General features: G+C 34.8%; 2 protein-coding genes across 5 annotated transcripts in view; one reads left to right on the plus strand and one right to left on the minus strand.

The window, feature by feature from the left end:
• Positions 1-1,746: 1,746 nt before the first annotated feature.
• On the minus strand, positions 1,747-5,977 carry JRKL (JRK like). Its single transcript, XM_001367281.4, has one exon. The coding sequence runs from the start codon at positions 5,295-5,297 to the stop codon at positions 3,693-3,695; it is 1,605 nt and encodes a 534-aa protein (XP_001367318.2). The 5' UTR covers positions 5,298-5,977; the 3' UTR covers positions 1,747-3,692.
• A 162-nt stretch (positions 5,978-6,139) lies between these two features.
• The window catches only part of CCDC82 (coiled-coil domain containing 82), a 56,218-nt gene continuing 38,496 nt past the window's right edge, over positions 6,140-23,861 (plus strand). Inside the window, exons 1-7 of one of the 4 annotated variants that reach the window (XR_008911328.1) lie at positions 6,145-6,375; positions 11,303-11,517; positions 12,958-13,691; positions 14,201-14,390; positions 16,855-16,947; positions 20,779-20,903; positions 22,173-23,219. Coding sequence is in view for 3 of the 4 variants with exons in the window: in XM_056794473.1 (XP_056650451.1) it covers positions 12,972-13,691; positions 14,201-14,390; positions 16,855-16,947; positions 20,779-20,903; positions 22,173-22,343 (1,299 nt within the window). In the remaining variant the exon portion in view is untranslated. Of the gene's footprint in view, positions 6,376-6,398; positions 9,235-11,302; positions 11,518-12,957; positions 13,692-14,200; positions 14,391-16,854; positions 16,948-17,785; positions 19,802-20,778; positions 20,904-22,172; positions 23,220-23,861 lie in introns of those variants that run through there. The other 3 variants (XM_056794473.1, XM_056794474.1, XM_016433899.2) reach the window with 3 other exon arrangements.

Below are 23,861 nucleotides of genomic sequence, written 5' to 3' on the forward strand. Positions count from 1 at the left end.
CAAGTCAAAAACATCCTAAGCCTATTTTCCATATAAACACCTTCTCAAGCATCTTCTAAGTATGAAGTAAAAATGGACTGTATCACAGACCTCTTTTCCTAACATATCTCAACAACCTTATAGCTCTAGTTCTTTGAGAGTAAGGACCATGTCTACCACTTTCCAATATAATATTGTGTATTTTTTTTGTTTTGCTAATTCCTATTGTTTTCTTGTGTCCTAATGTTTCTGCTTTCTATTCTCCAACTTAAAAAAAAAGCCTCTCCTCTATTTTTTCTGCTATCTTTTCTTCTGACCACCTTTCACTATGCATTTGTGGAATTCCTCCTGTAGTTTTCCTATTCCTGCCATTTCTGCTATTTCATTCAAGTTGTTCAGTGCTGTCTGATTCTTCCTGACCCCATATGGGATTTTCTTGGCAAAAATACTGGAATGGATTGCCATTTCCTTCTCCAGCTCATTTGACATTTGAGGAACTGAGGCTAAATGATTTGCCAGGATCACATAGCTACTGTGTCTGAGGTCAGATTTAAACTTAGGAAGATGAGTCTTCCTGACTTCAGGTCCTGCACTCTTATCTGCTATGCCATTCCTTTAGGTATACAAGTACCAGTGAGGATGCTTATTTGTGAGTATCAGTTTCTATACGTGTCCATGGCTCAGTTAGGGCTGCCATCTAGGTGGAACTGCTTTAATTTTTAATTCTTATCTAAATTGACTCATGTGCTTTGGAAAGAATGGGGAAGAGTTTTTGGCAAGTGTTAGAAAAGTTTTTTTAACTACTCTACTAAGTACCATGGAAGTGAAATAGGATCTTCACTAGTCATGTGAAATAACCAGCATTGTAGAATTAGCCTTGGAGCCAAATGAACTCTGAAAGTCTACCACTTGCTACCTGTGCAACCTTGGGCAACACTCCTACCTCTCTTAAGCAACTCATATCCATTACCTATACAATGAGTATAATTACAAATTTGAAGAAACATGGAAAACTTTCTATTGCTTAAAAATAAGCAGGCCTACGGTAACTCCAACAATGTAACTTAAGAGATCACCAAAAGGAAGTCAGAGTAACTGAAAAACCAACAAAAAGTCCAGAGAAAAGATGCCTCCCCCTCATAGAAGAGGCAGAGGACTACTAGTACAGAATATTATATACAATGTCAGATGTGGTTACTGTATCCAGTATTATTGTTTTGTTATTGTTATCATAAGGGAGTACAATAAAATCTGTACTATCCCACAGGGTATAGAAGATTAAATAAGGTACATGAAAGTAATTTGTAATTATAAGGAACTATATAAAAGTAAACTATTTCTATAATGGCTACTTAGAAATAAATGAGCAAGTATTTTGTGGGACTGTGAGGGGTATTAATATTGAGATATTAGGCTGTAGAGATGGCAGTAAAACATATTCAAATATGTGTTTTATTTGTTGTCACCACAGGACTGTGGGAAAACACATCAATAAAGGAACATCTGGTACTGCAGCTGTGTTTCAGAAACATGTGATGTGTGTTATCAAGAACCTACACAGGGAAGCTTCAAAGCCTAAGTTGTCAAAGAATATAAAGACTAAAGATAGGACTGCAGGGAAAGACTGCAGGGAATTCAAAGGTTGGCTGGCAATCACCACTTCTATTTCTAGAAAAAAGTACTGGACCAGAGTAGCTAAGTTACCAATAGATGCAGTTTCAGATGGGAAAGTGGTTAGTTAAAAACAGGCAAGGATGCATGGTCATATTGAAAATTAATTCCTTATTTTAATACCAAATAGCTTAAAACCACATCATTTAATATGTTTATTTACCACTAGGTGGGCAATAATACAGGCTAGATTTCACTAACAAGGAAAGTCAGAAATCATGGGCAAACCTGGACAGAATTTTTGAGATTTTTAGTACAGACTTTTCATTTCAAACAAATGAAAGGTTTTTTAAAAACTACTATTCTGTTATTTGTTTCTGTGACCTGAAGCAGTTCATGCAACAGATAGAATTTTTAAAACAAGTATCTCATTGTAGATCCTATTTTAAATCCTAGATATAGTACAGGAAAATTTCAGATGGAAAGTGAGAAAGTTATAGAAAGTGAGAAATGTCTGTAAGAGGCTTTTAGAGGTCTAAGAAAGGCACTATAACGATGATAAAATATGTAGCTGATAAAGCTAAGTATTATTCTTAATGACTAATGAATTCAAGGGCATTCTTTAAAATTCATCCATATTAGAGCTAAACCAGCAAATACAAACTTCAATTACAAAGACACCCAATTAAATTACAAGCTTCTTAAAACAATTTCATATGGTATAAGTCTCTTGAATGCTTCAACAGCATTTAGGTAAACATACCAATTTCACTATGCAAACTTATCAAAACTGATTGCCAAGAAGTATAAGCCAAAGGAAAGAAATATCCCTTTCCTTAGTCTTTAAAACACACACACTCATACCCACCCCAATTAAATTCCTTATGGTCTGGAACATTCCAAAATAACTTGTTTTCTTTATTAATAGGATGTAAATATATGGCTTATTTAAAACAAACACTTCACCTTTTCCCTTTAAAGTTTTCTTTTTCCACTTACAAAGAAGGGGAGAAAATTTTTGTAACTTTGATTATATAATTCAAAAAGCCCTAGGATGGTGGACCTTTTGATTGCTTTAAAATTATACAAATACATTTCCTCCAAATTATCAAGATAGAAGGTCTCTAGGGGTAGGAACCTATTCTCTAATCTCATGTATAATAGGTATTCTTGGACTAGTCAACTGCCTGTCATTGCTCCAATTGGTCAGGTCCACTTAAAAGAGGTCCATTTATTTTCCATTATACAATACCCTGTACTTATTATGAACCCAGTGGTTTAGCAAAATTTAAGATAATATACTTTATAACTCTCATTTTCCCCCCAAAAGATGGGATAGAAAATCTTGTTCTCTCACCTGTGAGTGTCTATTTTTCCCAAGCAATTTGACAGTAAGAAAATCCAAAATTACCCCACAATTCACATTTCCAGAACGTCTTTTCCTGCTCCCTTCATTAATGAAAAAGGGAATAACTACAAGTTTTTGAGCTATTTAAGAAAAAAAAAGTATCCACACAACCATTCCCTGTTATCGTGGATAATTTTGAATTAATTTTTAAATATAATTATTACTTACTTTGGGTCTAATGCTATACAATAGATTTTTCCTCATCCTGACAACCTATATAAGCACACAAAACAGACAATTGTTCAAGATGGTGGCAATACTTGGCACAAAGAAGACAAATGTAGCAGTCCCTAAATTAGGCAAAAAAAAAAATCACTATGGATATAAAGAAGGTGCTCAGTAATTGTTACTTGTAGAATCTTGCCATTAATACTTAGGGAAATGCCACTTGGAAAAATAAGGAATGGGAAAGTGACAGATACAAAAAAGTTGTACATGTCTCAACATTGGTACAGATTTATATATCAGCTCCTGATTACCTGCAAAAATGGAGGGGGGGAAAGAAAAATAATATATAAAATATATAAAAAATAAAATAAAACAAATAGTCCCCAAACCATTTATATGGCTTTGGAATACATTTTTGCACTTGAATTTATGTCGGAGAACTTGGAACACTTAAACTAAGCTATATTGCAAAATAGATTAATAGTCACAAATACCATTACCAGGACAATGAAATTTTAAAATACTGTTATTGAGTTGGATTCATTGTCATCTTCTGTTTATTTCTTATGGTGGCCCGAAGCTTGCGAATTACTAGTTTGTCAGGCAGAATCATATCACCTTGCTGTTCTAAATAATCCAATAAATTTTCAGTCCATTTGAGAGCAGCTGCATGATTGATATTTTTTTCTGGAATCAGTTCTATTTCCTCCTCCTCATTTTCACTTGATTCATCTGTTTGGCCCTGTGCTCTTCTGATTATTTCACTATCAGTTAACACCTTATAACCTGGTTCAGTACTGTCCACTTCAAACCACCGTTCAATATTATCAGTGTCCATCTTTTCACATCCTTGTGTATGCTGTAAGATGGTGGCTAAAGCAGCTGCCGAAATCTCTTCTTCATCGAAGTCCAAACTTTCTTTCTCTTCATTGCCGGGGAAAATTTTGTTCCAAGCTCTTGTAATAGTAACTGGTTTAACCATGTTCCATGCCATTGAAATTTCATATAAAGCATCTAATAATGTTAGTTTCTTCCAAAACATTTTCAGATCATTACCCTCCTCTAAGTTGTTTTGGAGAAGTCCTGCTCTATAGTGCCTTTTCATTATAGCTATGACACCCTGATCCATAGGCTGAATCAATGAGGCTACATTAGGTGGCAGATATTTTACAAATATTTGGCCATCATCTGACCTCAGGACATTTTCATTTGGATGTGTTGGTGAATTATCCAATAAAAGCACTGCCTTTTCCTGAAGGCCTTTGGATCTCAAATACTCTCGAACTTGTGGCACAAAGATCTTGTCAAACCATTGTCTGAAAATAGAAAGGTCCATCCATGCACCTTTTTGACTGAAATAGGAGACTGGCAGGTTTGAGGTGTCAGTACCTTTAAAGGAACGTGGTTTTTTTGCTTTTCCCACTACACAAAGTTTAAGTTTGTGTAAACCTGTAGCATTGGCACAACACATGACTGTGACTCTTTCTTCAATTAATTTTCGCCCAGAAGCAGTGAATTTACCCTTAGCAGCTGACGTTCTTGTTGGTAGGCACTTCCAAAACAATCCAGTTTCATCTGCATTATAGATTTGCTCAGGATGTAAATTCTCCCTCTTAAAAAATTCCCTAAAATGGCTACAAAATGCATCCACAACGTTTTCATCTCCATTTAACTTTTCTCCTCTGATGTTAATCTCCCGAATGCTATGTCTTTGCTTAAAACGAGTTAACCAACCAGCTGAAGGATTAAAGTCTCCATCCATTCCTAAGGCATAGAAGAAAAACTCTGCCCTTTTTGCACAAATTGGTCCAGATACCGGATTCCCCTTTGCTCTTTGCTGGTTAAACCATTCCAGCATAGCTCTGTCCAGCTCTTCATACATGGACGGCTTCATTGACTTTCTCTTGGCCAAAAGACTTGTTGAATCAGAACTGCTAGCATAAGTTATAATTTTTTCTTTATTCTTCCTTATGTCCCTAACTGTCGTTTCACCAATCCCATATATCACTGAGAGTTGTTTGGAGGAGCTACCCTCTTCAAGTTTTTTTATTATGTCAAGCTTATCCTTAATGGTCAATACCACACGCTTGCGTTTCCCTGACATTTTAAGATTCTGGGAATGGCACAACATGGAACACTGAAGGAAAACTCTCTTCCTTCACAGGAGCTCTCCCTTTCCCACACTTGTCACTTTCTGGTTCTAGACTCAGTTACTGTGGCACTGTCCCTTTCAGACTGGGCTGGCAAGAGGGATTCCAGAGGAGAGAGGGCGAGAGAGGGAAGGCCAAAGGACCCAGATGGGCAGCCTGGCTGGGGGAGGAAGAAGGCCCAAAATCGCCGCGGATAATCCGGATTATGAATGTTTGTTTAATTCCTCCTTCCCACTCCAAACCACAGCAGAGGGAGGAAGAACACAATCTCGGTACTGGCCTCGCGCGGGGACGGGACAGGTGGCCCCTGCTCCCCTGGGAGAACCTAAAGTTGAGCTCGGAAGCGCCACAGCAGGGGAGGGGCCGGAGTCCGCCACCTCCCTCTCCCCAGGGGAGTAAGCGCTGGGGTCGGAGCGGTCGTTCGTACCCCCACAACCACGCCGCAGGGACTCTCCTTCCAGTTGCCTCGTCTGGGTCGCCAGAGCCTCCCCGCGCCCCACTTGGCCCCACGGGGACCCGCTCCCCACCTCTGAGCTCTCTGCCGGGCCCCCCAGCGCCGCTCCCTCACTACACAGCCCAGCCAGCTCCTCCCCCTCCAGGACGCGATCCCGGAAAAGGGCCCCTCCCACCCTCGAGCCCCGCCGAAAGAAGGCGGGACTTCCGACCTCTGGCTTCCGGAAAGGGCCGCGGGACGCCCCAGTCCGCCGAGCTGACGCTGAAGGCGGAGGCGGAGACGTGGGCGGAGGCGGAGGCGGCCGAAGGCGGTGGCTGCGGCGGTTTGAAAGGTGAGGGAGCGGGACCGCTTAGGGCGGGGGTTTGTCAGCGCTGCCTCTCAGCGAATGACTTTCCCAGAGGGGCGGGGTAGAAAGCACCCGTTCCCCAGTGCCTGGCAAATACTCCCTAGGCTCCCGGGCGAGGGTGGTGCCCTCGAGTGGGGACGGGAGGGGGCGGGAACGGCCTGTGACAGCCCTTCCCTTCCATTCCCTTCTCTTCCCAGCAGAGCAGAGGCTAACTGAGCTGCCCTCAGCCCCTGGGGACACCCCTTCCCGGGAATTGCAGGTAAGCCTAGGCTGGGAAGCCAATGGTTTTGTTTTCTCTCGGCTGTTGATTCCCCCACTCCTTTCCTCTCTTCTCAGCTCTGTTCTATCTCTTTGCTCCGCCCTGAGCTTTTCTGTGGCGCGCTGTTATCCCAAAGCTGTGCCTCAGCATCTGGTTTCTCAATTATGTTTCCCATCCCGCCTCCTTCTGGCAGAAGTGGCGAAGATGGATGTATGTGTGTGCCTGTGTGTGTGTATGTATATGTGTGAGTAGGGGGGTGGGGAAGGTGCGCAAGGTGCGCGTGAGTGCAACTAGGGAAAATAGCACTGCTTATTTTTTTAAAATGTACCGTAGTTGTTATTCTCCCTCATTTTCAAAGAAATTTTATTACGCGCCTTGCAAAGGTGCATGAATGCTAATAGGATAACATGGTCAATCTAGAGAGCCAAGTCTGCAGGGTTGGCCCAAGTCAAAATTGTGAAGACTGACGTTTGTTGTGCATCTGAGGTTCTGAATAATATGAGTGTGATATTTGTTGCTTTATTTTTAAGGCAACAAAGACCTTTTCGTGCCCAATCTCTCTTCGTCCTCACAAAGACGCAGAGGTAGAACTAGTTACTTTTTTTCATCTCATTTTTTACCATTGAGGTAATGGAATATGTACGGAAAGGCATAAGTGACTTTCTCTTGTGAATAAAGAGGATGTAATTCAAGCCTCAATTTTCCGATTCTTGGACCATTGATTTGTCTATTGTTCAATGCCCTTAACCCTTCTGGCTCAGCGACCTTATATTTGTTGCCCAGACACTGGAGGGAAAGACTGAATGAACTGATTCATAATTACGCATTAGGTCTTAAATGAATTCTTTGAGTTGGAAGGCATTTCAAAGGTAAATTAATCCAAACCCCTACCTGATAAAAGCATAATCCTATTCTGCCCTTGAAAAGTTCTTACATTCTACTTGAAGATCTCTAAGGCATTTTGTACAATGTTAAATATCAAATAAGGAGAAAAAATAGAATTGACATGCCTGTATCTACCTGTTCCCCTACTTCATCCTTCACTAGAGGCAAAATAAGTATTAAGAAGCTTGACCGAATTGTTATTTTATAAAATGTAGCATAAGTGAAATTTCCAAATAACTATAACTGTTCCATTGGTTTCTTAGTTAAATATGCCCCCCACATCCTGAAAACTGTGAGTTTATTTCTCTGTAGTGCCAGCTTTACCTTCACAATGCTTTTCCGTTCTCATCTCAGTTCTCAGATTTCAGCTTTTCTTTTACTTTCAACCTCTCTTCCTGATGCCCCAATCCCCTTACTGCCTGAATGTCACTGAGATCCACTAGAGAAAATAAATTAACCATATAGCTCCTTTTTTAAAATTAATTTTTAAATTAACAGTTATTTATTTTTGTTCTCACTCCTACTTTGTTCTTCTACCAGAAAAAGAAAAACAAACTCAAGGCACATACCCCTTTTAATGCTTTTCTAGTAACAAAAAATAAAGATTGCACTGAAAGACATCTAGTGATAAGGAAACTTCTTTTTAAGACAACCCATTACACTTATGGAAAGCTATGATCAGAAAGTTTTTCTTTACATCTAGCCAAAATCTGATATTCTACTAAAATCCATTATTGTTAGACCTTATGGGACCAAGCTAAACAAATTTAATCTCATTTCTACCGAACATACTTTGAAGTACTTGGAGAACTTTCATATTGTTTGCCTTCCTTTTATCAATGCTTTCTCTTTTTCAGGCTAAATATACTCAATCACTTCAATTAATCCTATTCTGGTTTGGTTTCTAGTTTTCTACCTCGAATTCACTTTTCTAAACCTGATTGCTGAGAGGATCTTGAATATTCAACACCCAAAACTGAACAGTATATTCCAGAAGTAATCTGTCCAGAGCAGACTATGCTGAGACTGCTCCTGTAGCTCTCTCATTCTGGACACTGCCTTTTTTATAAAGTCTAAGGTTATGATAGATTTTGGCTGCTATATCTAACTCATCTCTGAGACTATCTTCAATTTACTCGATATATTTCGTATGAGTTGTCTCCCCCATTAGAATGAGAGCTCCTTGTGTGTAGTTTTACCTTTCTATGTATCCCCAGGACTTGGCATAATCATATTATATGCATATAATATGATGTGTATGTAGTAAGCCCTTAATAAATGCTTATTGACTACCTGACTTGACTACTTATGCTCCAAGTTCCTTGATCCTAGTTTCCCCCCCCACACACACACAAATTGTTTTCTGGCCATGCATCCCCACACACTGTGCTTATACTGCTGATTTTACTTTTGTCCTTAAGTTTCATCCTGTTAGATTTAGACTATCATTTATAAGATTTTTAAAATCCTATTTTCCATTGAATTAGCTATTTCTCCTAGATTTGTATTTTCTACAGATTAAATAATCACATTGCTATATTTTCACGCAAGTCTGACAAAAACATTATTGAGACAGAAAAAGGAGCTATCTAAAGAAAGTAACATAGTTGTGCTGGAAGTACTTTGGTGTTGTTGATATTTTTTAAAGGATACATCCAAAAGCTTGAATACAAATTCACAGAATCAAGGACAAACATAAAAGAATGGCATAGACCTATGAAAATGATGTGTGAAGGTTAAAGTCCAGAGTGTCCTGAAGCATTTGAAAAATACTAAATACAATGAAACTTTTAAAAAATCTATATTGGAGATATGAAAACTAAGGAAAAAATGACCTCAGCATAAGGTATGAAGGATGATGTTAACAGATAAAATGAAGCAGAATTTTTCAACTCCTTTTTTTATGTCAAGGAGAATAATCTTTAGACAGAAAAGGATAAAAATAAGATTGTCATGAGGAAATTTCAACCACAGGTAAGTGAGGAAATTGTAAGGAAGTATCTAAATTAAATTATCCATCCAGATTACAGATCTGGGATTTGAATTGTAGATACAATTGCTGAATCAATATCAGCAAACTTTGAGATATCATGGAAAATGATCGATGTACCCTTAATTTGAACAAGATGAAATTTGTTGGAGATATAAAGTCCTGAACTTAAATTAAAAAGCAAAAAACAAAAACAAATTTGCAGTACCAGATGCAAGAGATAATACTAAATAGTTCATTGGGAAAAGACCTGAGGTTTTAGTTAATTGAAAATTTAGTGTGAGTGACCTGTATGATAGAGTAGGCAGAAAAAAACTATGATCTTAGATTGCATTAATAATAATATCATATCCAGAACAAATTACTTGAAAGTCCCACTGTACTCTGCTAGTCAAACCTCAGGTAGAGTTCTATTTTAGTGGAGCTATTGATAAACTGGAACTTTTCTCAGAGGAGGGTAACAAGGATGGTGAGAGAGCTGAAAATTATAGTCTAGAATTGATTAAACTAACTGAAGATGATCAATGTAGAGAAAAGATTTAGGGAAGAAATCATAGCTATTTGTGGGGGAGAGATTAGACCTACTTTGTTTTTTCCCAGAGGGGAGAATAATGTGCAAAGGGTAGAAATTTTAGAAAAGGTAAATTTTAGCTCAATATTAAGGAAGAATCTCCTAAGGATTAGAAATGTACAAAAATGGATTGCCCCATAAAGAAGTCATCAAGCAAAAGTTAGATCATCACTTGTCAGGGATATTGAAGAAGAAACTTGTGCTTTAGGTAGGTGTTGGACTAGACCACACCAGTAAGGGCCTTTACAACTCAGAATACTATAATCCCTAAATTCTTTAATTAATAGTCAGCGAGCATTAAGTTGTTACTCAGTGCTAGAAATTTTCTTCTTAAGAGATGGATCTTAAGAGTGTTTCAAATGAAATAATATTCAAGGTCTGGAGACCAGCACTACCACTGTTCTTTGAAAAAAAGTTTTTTTTCCTTAAAATGTATTCATATTTTAACATTAAAATTGCTGAATATCAATGATACAGTATAGATAGGGTATGCACATTTTCATCAGTGATCTGTATTCTCTCCCTGCCCAGTGACTTTCATGGTTTGTATAAACTTATGGGTTATGGCTTCACCAAAATAGACTAAGATTTAATATTTTTTAAAACTTGGTTTTTAAGTTTTGATTTAAGGAATTATTTCCTAGTATTTTATCCTGAAATTATAATTTAGTAAGATTGCTATATAAATTACTGGATACTTTTATGGTCTCTCATTTTGACAGTCTTAAATATAAGTAATGTTGACATGTAATTTAATAGCCCTGGATTTGGGTTCCTAATGCCTTTTCCATTTAACGTTTCTGTTATCTGGGAAAGGTCACTTAGCTTCTCTGTTCCTCAGTTTGTTATATAGGAAGAAAAACAGCAACTCACATTGATATAGTTCCTTAATGTCTACATGGAATTACTGAGAGGATAAAATAGTTTTATGGAAAAATACTTTGGGAAAAATGAAAAGTACTATTAAAAGTATATTCGGTTTTTTGTTGTGCAATATAAGTCCTATTTAGCCAATTTCATTACCTTACCTATAAATGATATATAAATCTCTTAGTGATGTAGCAAGTATTTATAATGATTGACTTATTAATTGGTGCTAAAAAGATTAGATACATAGTTACATAATGGGACCAATTAATATTTATAACATCGTTTTGGTTCCTGAGATAGCCACCTTTACTTTTATTTCCAGTAATCATTTCATTTGCTTTTGCTGATTTGCTAAACTTTATATTGGTTTCTTTGTATGATTTCATACTGTCTTAATTTATTAGTCACATTTAACTAAGTTTATTAAATTTATCTATTACTATATCTTTTGCTTGTTATTTTCTAAACTCTATTGGGTTTCATACTTTATTTTTAAAAATCATCCCAATCTGAACAACAAAGCTAATTTCTGATGTGTAACATTAGCAACATTATTGAGCTTGTTGCTAGAAGGTGTGACTGTAAAGTAATATGACTCATTTTTTTAACAGACATACCAGAGCCTATTTCCAGAGAAGGATTGCCTCCCTCAAAGTAGTCACTTTGGAGGCTCTAGTGATGCATCTGTTGCTCTGTACATTTTTGAAATACCTCTTTTGGAATTGCCTTTGTAACCTGTAGCAGCGCCAAAAACTTTGTCCTTTGAGAGTGGATTTTATTTCTGGAAAAATCCAAAAGTCATTTGGAGCCAAGGCTGGTGAATAAGGTAGGTAATACAGAAAATGAGTTGTCACTAGAGTATTGAGAATGGCTTTTTTTTTTTTTAAATATAACTTGCAAATGTTTTGAAGGCATTTCCAAATGAGGAGATCCACAGATATTTTGAGTAATGGTATCAACAATAAAATACATACTCCCAAAGTGATGCCTTTGAAGGGCAATATTTATTTTATGTGTGTGTATATTTTCCTTTAGTCAACTATAACATTTTTCTACAACCTCAGCAGCTCATCTTCTATTCCACTGCTTTGCTAATCACTATATATTTTTGGCCTCTATCATTAACTAAGTTCTTTATTATTTTCTTGTGAAAATGTTTTGTGGCAAATTGTCCTATTTTCAAACTCCATGATAACAAACCTTTTAGCTTCTGCAACACAGTGCCTTGCCTCAGCCATAAATTAAATATAATATAGGGAAAGATGATATGACGAGGTACAGTGTTTTGATAACTGAATATTCTATTAGTTTTTTGTAGTTTTTCTGTGTTTTACTCTGCCTTCACATTCTGCTGTTTTATAACTGATCATGTTTAACAACCAGTTTCCAAATGTTTTAGTCTTACAAGTTTCTGTAGAATTCATTTCTGAATGGTTTATTTGACATTTCTTTAGTTGTTTGATACTACTTAATTGCCCAACTACTTTTTCATATAGTTGAATTTTTTCATTCATTCTCATTCATTCAATGTTAATCTCATTTTCCTTCTGAGAAACTATACTTTTAACAGAATAAAGTTCAACTTTTCTGCCTGGAATTTAAAGCCTTTCATAACATGACTATACCCTTCTTCCAAACATTCATTGAACTCAAAAAAAGCTCTCTGTCTTTGTCAAGTTCTTGTCAATTAAGCCTTTTCATTGTCCTCTAAAAATAATATGCTAGCTGAACCTCAAACCTTTATTCTTGCTGTTTTTTTCCTACCTAGAATGACTCCCTCAACATTTTTCCTTTTCCAAACCTGTCAGCCATTCAGGGTCCATGTCAAGTCTTATGTCTTCTGCAAAGTCTTTGATAATCCTACCTTAATTATTTTCCTTTATCTCTGAACTCTTGTAGCATCAGCGTCAGTTTCACTCATTACAGCACTAAATCACAGTCCCCTTGGATGCTGTTACTTAACTGTTTTATTGTGTCTTGTTTATAAATTTAAGTAATAGATTTTTGAAAGTCAGGGAGCATGTCTTGTATTGTTTGTAGCCCTCTCAGGATCTGGCAGTCATATGTGCATATTGTAGACACTCATTATATATATGGCGAGTGATTATTATATTAATTCCACTAAAGATACTATGTGTGATTTTCTAGAATGACCATAGTATGACACCAGATTAATATAATTGGCATCATAAGTAGATTTATTACCTTAACCTGACTATCATCTTCTTTATTATAAGATTATTCCTAATAACATTTTTTTTTGTAGAAGCTTAAGTGAAAATGGTACATGTTAGAAGATATGAAACAAGGAATAATTCTAAGACTCAAGTGCCGGCGTTGAAATCCCGGGTTGACTGGAGACGGACTAAGCGAAATAATATCTTACAGTTACTTGATAGTGATGAAGAGCTTGATAGTGATGAAGAGCTTGATAGTGATGAAAGTGTTGATAGTGATGAAAGTCATGACAGTGATGAAAGTCATGACAGTGACGAAAGTATTGATAGTAATAAAAAGCTTGATGATAAAGAGCTTGACTTAACTAATAAGGCAGAAAATAACAAAGAACAAATAACTAAGAGTGGTGGCCTTTCAGATCATGAGGAAGAAAAAAATGAAAATAAATGTAAGAGCATTAACACAGATTATGAAAAGGATCTAAGTCAACAACATAATGATTCTAAACAACAGAATGACCAAATAGTAACAGAGGAGGATATAGAAGAAGAAGAACACATCACTCGAGGAAAGCGAAAAAGGGTATCTTCTGTGATGTATGACAGTGACGATAGTGATGACAGTGACATTTTAGTTAGAAGAGTAGATGTTAAGCGTCGTCGTATAGTGGAGGATGATGACTGCTCTTCAGTGGAGGTGGATCAAAAACCTCCTAAAACTGAAAAAAGCTCAGCCATTCGGAAACAGGAACAACTGCAGAAGCTGAAAGAGCTCTCAAAACAAAGATCTCGTCAGAGACGCAATAGTGGTAGAGATTTTGAGGTGTGTTTTTTTTTTATTGAATTTCACTTGAAGAATATTTGCATTTTATCAAAAAGAAGTGTTAATTATGTTTTCAGTGAGTCAAAATATTATTTTTTCTTATTTAAAAATTTCCTGTATACATTTGACTACACTGTCATATCTAATTTCTTATTTGTCATAACAATATGAGAATCAGCTAGTCCATCATCAGTTCTTTTTTAAGAATTAAAAACTACTTTTTGATTTTGTACAGTCTTTTCAATATTCAACTTTTATTAAAGCTTTTGTTTTCAGTCATTTTGTATCATATATATAATGTCTTGTCTTCATTTTTAAATTCAGCAATTAATATGAAAAGTCATTTTTTTTAACCATAAGTCTTGAATTCACTTAATTTCTCTTTATCATGATTAGAAATATGAATTGGTCATTGTATTTCATGTTTATATTGAAATTATATTGTAATTTCTTTAAAAATTAAATGTTAAATATAAAATTTACTGATTTGCATGTTCTGATTTAATTAGGATTCTGAAGAGGATAGTGATCTTGATGAAGAGGATGATGATGATGATGAAGAGGATGATGATGAGGAAGGCGACGATTACATTATTGATGGTTTTGTAGTTCAAGATGAGGAAGGTGAAGAAAATCAAAATCAATCAGGAGAAAAAATGACTGCATCGCAGCTTCAATTAGTGAAACGAAATTCTCTTTGTAAGTTAAATATTAAGGATCAAGGTTTTTTTTTCCTTACAACTTTTAATCATGATATCCCATTATTTTGTCTTTGTTTTAAATAGTCGTTTTCCAAATTAATGGTAAGGAGTATTGATTGCTTTTTGTTAAGGTATTTTGTTTTTCACACATTTTTTTCCTAGTATGTAGGCAAGAAGTTAAACACTTTCAGTGAGAGGAAATGAAATTCATAGGAGTAGATTTTGACATCTATTGTATGTTTGGTAGAAGTTTAGAATGAATTTGAAACTAAAGTTTAGTATTTATTTCATTGGTTTATTACTATTCCTGTTGTCTTTCAGGATGACTAGTTGAGAGTTGTTAGAATCTTATTTCTTTATTATTTTATCTCTATTGGTAGCTTTTGTTTTATATGAAATTCATATTTCTCTTCCTCCCCTACCCAGCAAGCCATTCATTGTAACAAATATCTAAAAAGAGTAGTATTATATATAAAATTATCTTTAAAAGATATTAAAACTTCTCCATATTAAAGTGATTTTTAATCCATATAGCTGGGACCATATATTCTATTCATAATAATTTTATCTCCTACTTCAGTTCAGTAGAAAATATTATTAAACACAAATTTCACATCAAAATTTGGAATATTTCAAGAACAAATTTTTTTCCCCACCATTCTTCTAAATCCCCTACAGGTTGATGCTAGGTAAGGGGAGAGAAAAAGGATAAAAAGGAAAAATGGTAAAATATGGTAACTGAGTAAGCATATTGCATAAGAGTTTAAACAAATGTACTGCAAGTCTTAAAAATCAGTATATATATAAGCTGGACATAGTTGTAATAATAGGACAACTTCATAAGATAACATTTTTAAAAATATAATATAGCCAAATAACTAGAATCCTATGGAGTCACACCAATTTTCATTTAAAGAGAGGAAAATATGTAGAGGAACTTTAAGAGAATATATAAATTAAATGGAAATATCACTCTGGTGAGAACAGATCCTATTAGCTGTATTAAGAATGCCACAATAGTATTGCCATAATCATAATGATAAAGAGGCAGTATCTAAATCCTAGTCCTAAAACCAGATAGATCTTAATTCTCATAAAGAAACGTGTGATGGGATTCCTGAATCTTGGTAACGTTTTATCACAGAGGATATTTTATCTACTTTCTGGTTCTCCTAAACCAGCAGTTCTCAACCTCTCAATTTGTAGCAATGAGAATACATAATGTATATCATGTATACATTCTGAATCATAACTGTAGCAAATTACAGTTTTGAAGTAGCCACCAAAATAATTTTTTGGTTTTGGGGTCACTGCAACAGGAGGAATTGTATTGCGGGGTCACGGCATTAGAAAGGTTGAGAACCACTGTTAAACTTTCTAGCTGGTTTAAATGTGATCCATGCCTAAGACCAGGAGCTAATCTTGTCTGGTTAATCAAGAATTCTCCTGTGAGGGAAGGATATGGGATTCAGGTTGGTTTGAAACCAGAGGTTTAATCTTGTGGCACACATGGGTCAAGTTTGTGAGTGAAAAGCAAAAGCTCCATGAAATCAAAATACTATGCATACAAATTATGCATATATACAATATACATACAATATGAAGTATACAAAAGCCAGAGCACATACAGAATCAAGGAGATAATTACCTTTTACTGGGCTACTTACAGAATTCTTTTAAATTTCTGTGGAAATTTTTTTCTTTTCTATTTTATAACTGAAACACTATGCTTGCCTATCATTTCTATTTGGATTTTTGGATTTTTATTCTACTTTATTTCCCAGATGCCAGCTCAATCATGGCTTAACATTTTTAGGTAAAATTGACACTCAAAGAACACATGGCTTATCATTTATATGACTATTCATGAAAGGAGAGTTTTTTAAAATCTCTTATTCTTATTCCTTAATTATGAGACCAAATAGTCTGATCAAATGAAGATATAATTTTAATAACCCTTATTTTGTTTACATTTATTACAAAATATATAGAAACATGAAACTTTTCAGAAGAAAATTCACCAATTTAGTGATAAAATTCTTTCTATCCTTTTTACCCCTAAAAGTTAGGGAGAGGTGAGGAGAAAAAGTTTAATATTTGATATTTGTTAGTTAGTTTTCCTATACTATTATTTTTTTCTTTAATAGAACTATTTTTAATCGTATATTAAAACCCTTAATTTATAGAGGTTTTTTGTTGTTCTCAATCAGACTTTTCTAGGGAGACAGTATGAGATAGCAGCCAAAAATACTATATTTGGGACTCTAAAACTTGACCAATTATTGGATAAATAAAGAATGTAACATTGACATTAGGAAGATGAAACCAGATCCCCTATCTATCTACTACAGATATTTGGACATTAATTAACTGATATTTAAGTTTAATAAAGAAGTGGATTTACATATATAAAGTATAGCTTTCATTATTAATTTCTAAATTTTATCTAAAACATATTACAGATTCTTTCAGTGACCACTACACTCACTTTGAAAGAGTTGTCAAGGCTTTTCTGATCAATGCTTTGGATGATACTTTTCTGGGAACGTTATATGGTAAGTGAATAGTGTCTAATAGCATTTAATTATGCATTTTTCCCTCCTTTTCTCACTTAAAACAAAGAAAAGCTGTCCTTAAGACCTTTTCCTTATTCACCCAATCAACTACATCAAAGTTAGGACAGTTCATCCTGTAGTTATTGGACTCCTACTATGTTCAAAGTACTGTATAAAACATTTAAAAGTACAATCTTAAGGAAAAAATGACCAATGCCTTCAAATACTTAAAGCCTAGTAGGAGAGACAAGTTATATGAAACCACTAAATAGCAATACAAAGCAATGTATTCTTAAATGTCAAAATAATTATTATGATATAAGAGATACCATAATGATATAAGAATTAGGGAGGCATTACTAGGGGTTGGGTTGGACTGAAAGTTTTTCATGGAGAAAGATAGGTAGGACAAGTATAACTAACAAAGGAGAAATGGTGTGATTAAATGAAGAATATGTATGTTTGAAGAGCAACAAAGAACCTTCCTTAGTTGGAGTGATAGGATTAAGTAGGAGTAGTAAGTGATAATATTGGGAAGGTGATATGGGAAGATTATGAAGGGCCTTGAATATCAGCCTCAAAGGAGTTTTAAATACTGTATTTTCTAATGGCTTTAGAGAGCTTTTCAGTAAGGAAATGAAAGGAGATAAAATGGCAAGCCTGTACATCTGGTATTAGCCATCTTATTACTATCAGAAAGTATTGGGTAAATACTAAATTGTATACAGTATTATGCAAAATATTGTACAAAGAGAACTAGAGCCCTCTTCCCTGCCATTAGGGCATTAAGTGATTTTTACTTCCTTTTGATAGTGTGATTTTTACTTCTTTTTGATAGCTCTCCTCCACAAAAGTCCTACTCTGATGCCTCATCGTGGTGTGGAGGTGACCCTGGGTTCTCGAAGGCTATGCCAGCGGAGCGCAAGCTCTGACAGGTTCTACCAAGCTGGAAAGGCTTCGAGTATGGTCCCAATGACAGACTGTGTCTGCTGTCCAAGGACCAGCCTAGCTAAGTACAGAGAGGCTCATCACCAGAAGGCTGGCCTCTAGGTGATGAATTCTTTGTCCATGCTGACCTATGAAATATAAAAGTAAAAGATGGCCTTTCATCTTATGCAGTCCCCTTCCATTTCCACAATGACAGTAGTGGAAAAAAAGGGCAGGGGGTACTAAGAATCACAGTGTTTAGACTGTCTAGAGACATTAATTTAATGGTTGGTACTCTTTATTATGAGATTTCAGTCCAACAATCAAATTGACAGGCTCTTAGAGAAATTGAACCACATCTATACTGACATTTTGTAAAAATGAAGTCTGAAAGTATAAGGAATTTTCATCTAAAAAGAAAGATCATACACAAGTTTTTCTTGAAGAAATGAATAAAGGAAATAAAGGAGTTGGTTTTGTGGCATTTCCAAAGACACCAAAAACATCATTTTACTCGCCACTTGGTCATTTTGCCTTGCAGTGCCCATGGTGAAAGTAAGTTGTAAACTACTCAGAAGCCTCCTATTTGTATATCCTGAATAAACTCTTCAGGAAGAGATTTGGAAATCACTGCACATGTCCAAGCTGCATCATAAAAGATGAGATTAAGCAGAAAGGAAATGACTAGTTGCTGATTTAGGAATCATTTCAGAATCATTGGTCTTTGTGCAGTAAGTTACCAGGTGGTTAGAGCAAAGGTTAGAACTAATACCAAATTAGAAGAAAGAAAGAAAGAAAGAAAGAAAATGAGAAGACAATTCTGCAGGCAATTATAATTCTATTTTAATTTATTTAAACAATTTATTGAGTCTCAAAAATTGGAAATAGAGAAAAATAAAGACATTGACTTTGGTTAATAACTTAAACCTATATAAAACAGTTGCCCACATTAAGGGACCAAAACAGTCAAGAAGCTACCCTTGTTGGCCAATTCTTAATCCTCTAACCAGGCAAGAAAGTGTAGAAGACAATTGACAACATCAGTTCAGGCAACAAGTTTATTTATGAAACATGGAATGGTGCAAGAATTTCCAGCAGGAGGTTTATTCCAGCAAAATAATGAAAAACCATGGAAGATAAAACTAATCTTGCAGAGACCTTGGTGTGAGATTCAAGAGAATTCATAGATTAAATTGAAAAAACACCAGATAGATGTGAAATGAAACCAATTTGCCAGCTTCTTTATAATGATTTGTTCTCATCAGTGATGGTAGAATTGCCACAGTTTGATTCTTCCACCAAAATACTAAGTCTATGTGAAAAAGTGGGAATGATACTTAAGAAGATACAAATATGAATAACATCTGGATTTTTACAAATGCAGAAGAAATATATGCAGAGGATACACACAACATGTTAAAAGGGACTCAAGATTCATCTTTTCAAGATAAATCTAAAAGAGGAAACATCCAAATAAAAAGAAAAGATCATAGATGTTAACAGACAGAAAATGAGCAAGAAGAGATTATCAATTATTAGATGATATTCTTTCCACTTCTGTATAAAATCTTCATGGGAATTATATTACACAAGGTATACTTGATGGAAACATAAGAAAGGATTAGATAGGCTTTTATAGTTAATTTTTCTGCTACATTAATTTTTCACAGTCACAACTAAGAGACATAGAAAACATAAGATTACTTTTGTGTTTGTTGATTGAAATAAAAATTGATTCAGTAGAGCAACATACATCCTTAAATTCTTTCCTTCAGCAGTATCTCCTATGCATATATTAAAATAACATAAGTGTCCTTGATAATCAACAAGGTTAACTTTGTTCAGTGATCTTTGGCATATCAATATCCAATAAAGCATAAAACAGAGATTTGCTCACTAAAGTTGTTCACAAATGTCATGGAGTTGGTTTTGCACAAAATCCAGATATAAGAAAACTTCTTTATAGGTGAAAAGGTTTTCTTGGTACTCTTTTCGCAGATGACATCATGTGTATAACAAATTGTAGAACATTATCAAGCTATACAGATGAGAGAGTTGGCTTAAATAAAATCAGTTTAGCAGTTTAGCAGTCACACAGGAAAACAAGTGGATGAAGAATGCATATTGTCCAGAATACTAAATGTAGTTGGATAATCTGCTCATTAAATTAGTCCATCTACATATACATATATCTTGGACAGAAGAGATTGAACTAGATCGCATTTGGGAAATTATACAGTACTTTCAGCGATCCCAAGCTGCTCTCTGCCACATAACCTGTTTCTCTAATACCAATGTTTTCTTCTTGTTGCTATTTTATTGACAATCATGGAAAATCATGACCTCAGAAGAATCAGAGTTGCAGGTGACTCAAAGGGCAATGAAAGGGGCATGGTGGTTGTAAACAGGCTGTAGGAGTATACAAGTGATGACTTGTATGTGAATGATAGGTATCATGGACACACAGGACCAAAAATGACACTAGACAAGTCCTGTAATGAGAATCAGAAATTATAGATTGTGCTACCTGAGTACTTACCTGCTATTCATGAAATATTAAAATAACCTAGGAAGGCCTTCAGCATTTTGAATAGATCCTCTATGGAGGACTTATGGAAAATAATGGACAAAAATCGTACAGGATGAGCAGGCGTGGAAGAGTTGTGATCTGTACTGTTGGAGGGATTACCTTTATCGATGGGCTCACGGATCCATTGTATCAAAGTAAGTTTGATAGCTCATTTTCTCTCAAAATGTACTTTGTTCTTCCTGACTAATCATGGAATCTATCTGAAAATATAGGAAGAGCTCCTTCAGTATAAAGTTAATTAAATGCTTTCATGGCTGCAAAGTTATTTATTTATTTGCTTACTTGCTCATTTTTTTTAAATTGACTCTTAATAGATGGCACAAGGCAAAAGTCATATGCACAAGACATGTTAACATCTCTTCATTATTTGGATGGTCGCTTTGTTCAGCCGCGCCTAGAAAACTTAGTTTCCAGAAGTCGCTGGAAAGAACAATATAAGGTATTAAATCTCTTTGTGCATGAAGACTAATGGCAACAATAATGATTTATCATGGCATTAGGGGAAAGTTTTCCTTACTATTTACATTTAAATATTCAAAGCTCAAATATAGCGATATTTCTGTACATTTATAAAATCAACTTGTTTTCCCTCTACTATTTTTGGAAGTTGTTGACTGTTTTGATTATTCTTACTTCTCAGTAGTTTACTAATTAGATTATTTTATAGTCAATTAATTTCAAATTCTTTAATTTACTACTGAACATAACACCTTTTAAGTCCTAAACTTGGCTAATATACCTTGAAAGTCTTATTTCATTTTGTACTGTTCTGAAGGCCAGTTATTTCACAGGTCTTTTGAATGTGTTATTTAATATCTAAAGATAAGGGAGAAATAAAACTACACATTACAATACTTTATCACTACAAGATTATTATGGGAAATTCCCATCCTAAATATCTACAAATACAACTGTGATAATTTTTAAAGGAATTTTTTAAAAAGAAAACAAAAAAACTCCAAAACCTAACAGCATACCACCATCTACATACATAAAACAATATGTCTGTCCAGAAATAAGGCAGATTTCTTCAGTTTGCAACTGAACTGCATTATTTTATACGTAAGTTATACTGCAGCTTTCCTATAGGTAAAAACCTTCCTTTCTGTATTGTTTATTTCCAGGCTTCTGAAGAATTTTGACAACAATGTATAAGGCAATTTTCATTACAGTAGTGGTTGTATTAGCATTTAGGGTAGAGTAACAAATAACAGTAAGGAGTACTTTAGCCATTTTCTCACACACAGATCTTTAGTTAACATGTATGAGAAGGATTTGATTCTTCTTGGAACCATTTAATGCAAACCTTTATCAGTAGTTGAATTGGTTGAAGAATAGAGTGGTCAATTTCTGATATTCCTAAAATAGAAAATCTACTTAGTTCTTTGCTTCCTGTTCCTTCAAGTTCTTTAATAGAGAAAAACATTCAGTTTTACTACTTATCAATTCTTTTATCCATAAGAAGAGATTAAAAACAAATACTATGTTAGTATTTTCTCACATATATTTTGTTTCTTTACATGAATTCAGTTAATGTAATGAATGATAAAATTCATTCAGACATTTAACAAGTCCCTGCTATATGCAAGACACTGTGCTAGGCACTAAAAAAATACTATTGTTACTTTTCCATATGTAATTCCTGAGGTCATTTTTAATTTACTTTTAAAAAGCACCAGTCATTCATTAATTTATTAATTGTTTTCAGGAACGGGTGGAAAATTATCCTAATGTAAGTATCCGTTGGAAGACTCCAGAAAATTGCTCTTGCCAAGCCTGTGGACTGCATCGATACTGTAAATATACAGTACATTTGTCAGGAAAATTGTACAACGACAGGACCATGGAAACAGATGATTTCATGTCACATGACAAACAGGTAATTTGTTTTCTTCTAAATTGTTTTCAATAGCAAGGATTTAGGATTTTGTAGTAAGCCTATACATTAACTATCTGCAGCAACAGAAGAATATAGATTGAAAGAGGAGAGGACAGTACTAATAGTTTATAGATAACTGAACCTAGATGACTTTGAATCTTGATGACTGTATTCAATAGATTTACTTTACTGTTTATGTTCTTATTATATTAATAAAAACATAAAGTTTAAGTTCCCTAAATATTAACTGGATAGTGATTGAGAGGGTTGATGGGTATCAGGTAGGCAGTTTAGGAAAGTATTAGGCATTGTGTGAAGTTGATATAAGATAAAAATTTTACTACATATAATTCACCAAATGGATATTACTAATGAAAAAAAATTTAATCCATTTCACCATACATGAAATCATGATTTCAGAAGTATCTGCAACTTCACTATAGTTTAAGAAATATGTACAGGGTTCTTACTTTTCGGTACAATGCATTCTTAAAGATACATCTTACAGAGGATTGCTATAAAGCACAATCCTGACTACATATGTATTGTTATCCTTGTTTGAACTTCAGCAAAAAGCATCAAGTGCATGAATAAAGCTGTGAAGAATAGCCTCGTTAGCTAGTATCTAATGAATTAAAATTGAAATGTCTATCTGTTCTCCCAAAAATGGGGGGAAATATTAATATACACTTTTGGGAAAATTATTTTCTAAAATGTGCTGCATTTATAACCCCCAAAAATGTCTATAATTGAGAGATGTTCCTGGAGATTAATCAACATTTCCATTGTCTGGAGTTGGAAAACCAAATCTGAGCTCTTTAGTTCTTCCCAACCAGTCATCAATATGGCAAGGCCTGCATTTCTCTATCATGTAAGGTAATGTGTTTTTTCATAACTATTGTACAGTGACCAGGTTCCTATGGGAAATTTATGCTGTAAATACAACTCAGAAGGTTCATATCAGGTAGTGAATTCAAAATTAGGTTTTATTGATTAACTAAATAAATCATTATAAAAACATCTGCCTTCTCAATGTTTTATGCATTACTTATACTGTCTAATTAAATTATTCAATAAATTACCATACAAGTCAATAGACAACCATATATAGCATGTGCCTTTTCTGGTAGAACATGATCTATTGACCATGGGAACAGGATTTACCCAATTGTGTGTATATGCTTATCTGGGTGCAATTAAAAATCCTTCTATTCATAATTGTGTTTGTCATGTTTAGCTAACTTTGGGCCTATCCCTGAAAAGCCTCTTCTCTATCTAATCAAGGAGCCACTGCCTCACAGTGGCAGGTAAATGACAGAGGATAGGCATAAATATTAGATTTTAACAGATTGGGATTTGGAGGGAGAGGGAGAAAGCAGAACAGCTGTGGATGCATACGTTTCTGGGGCCATCTGATATGAGATGGACTAAGAAGGACCATCAGTTATATTAAAACTCCTCTGAAGTTCCCATAATCCATAACTCAGGAAAACTAAGTTTCCCTCACTTTTATAGTAG

The sequence above is a fragment of the Monodelphis domestica genome, chromosome 4 (assembly GCF_027887165.1).
Source record: "Monodelphis domestica isolate mMonDom1 chromosome 4, mMonDom1.pri, whole genome shotgun sequence".
Taxonomy (NCBI): domain Eukaryota; kingdom Metazoa; phylum Chordata; class Mammalia; order Didelphimorphia; family Didelphidae; genus Monodelphis; species Monodelphis domestica.

Bases quoted from the DNA above. Each gene is read 5' to 3' on its own strand.
- JRKL (XM_001367281.4), bottom strand. From the start codon at position 5,297: ATGTTGTGCCATTCCCAGAATCTTAAAATGTCAGGGAAACGCAAGCGT.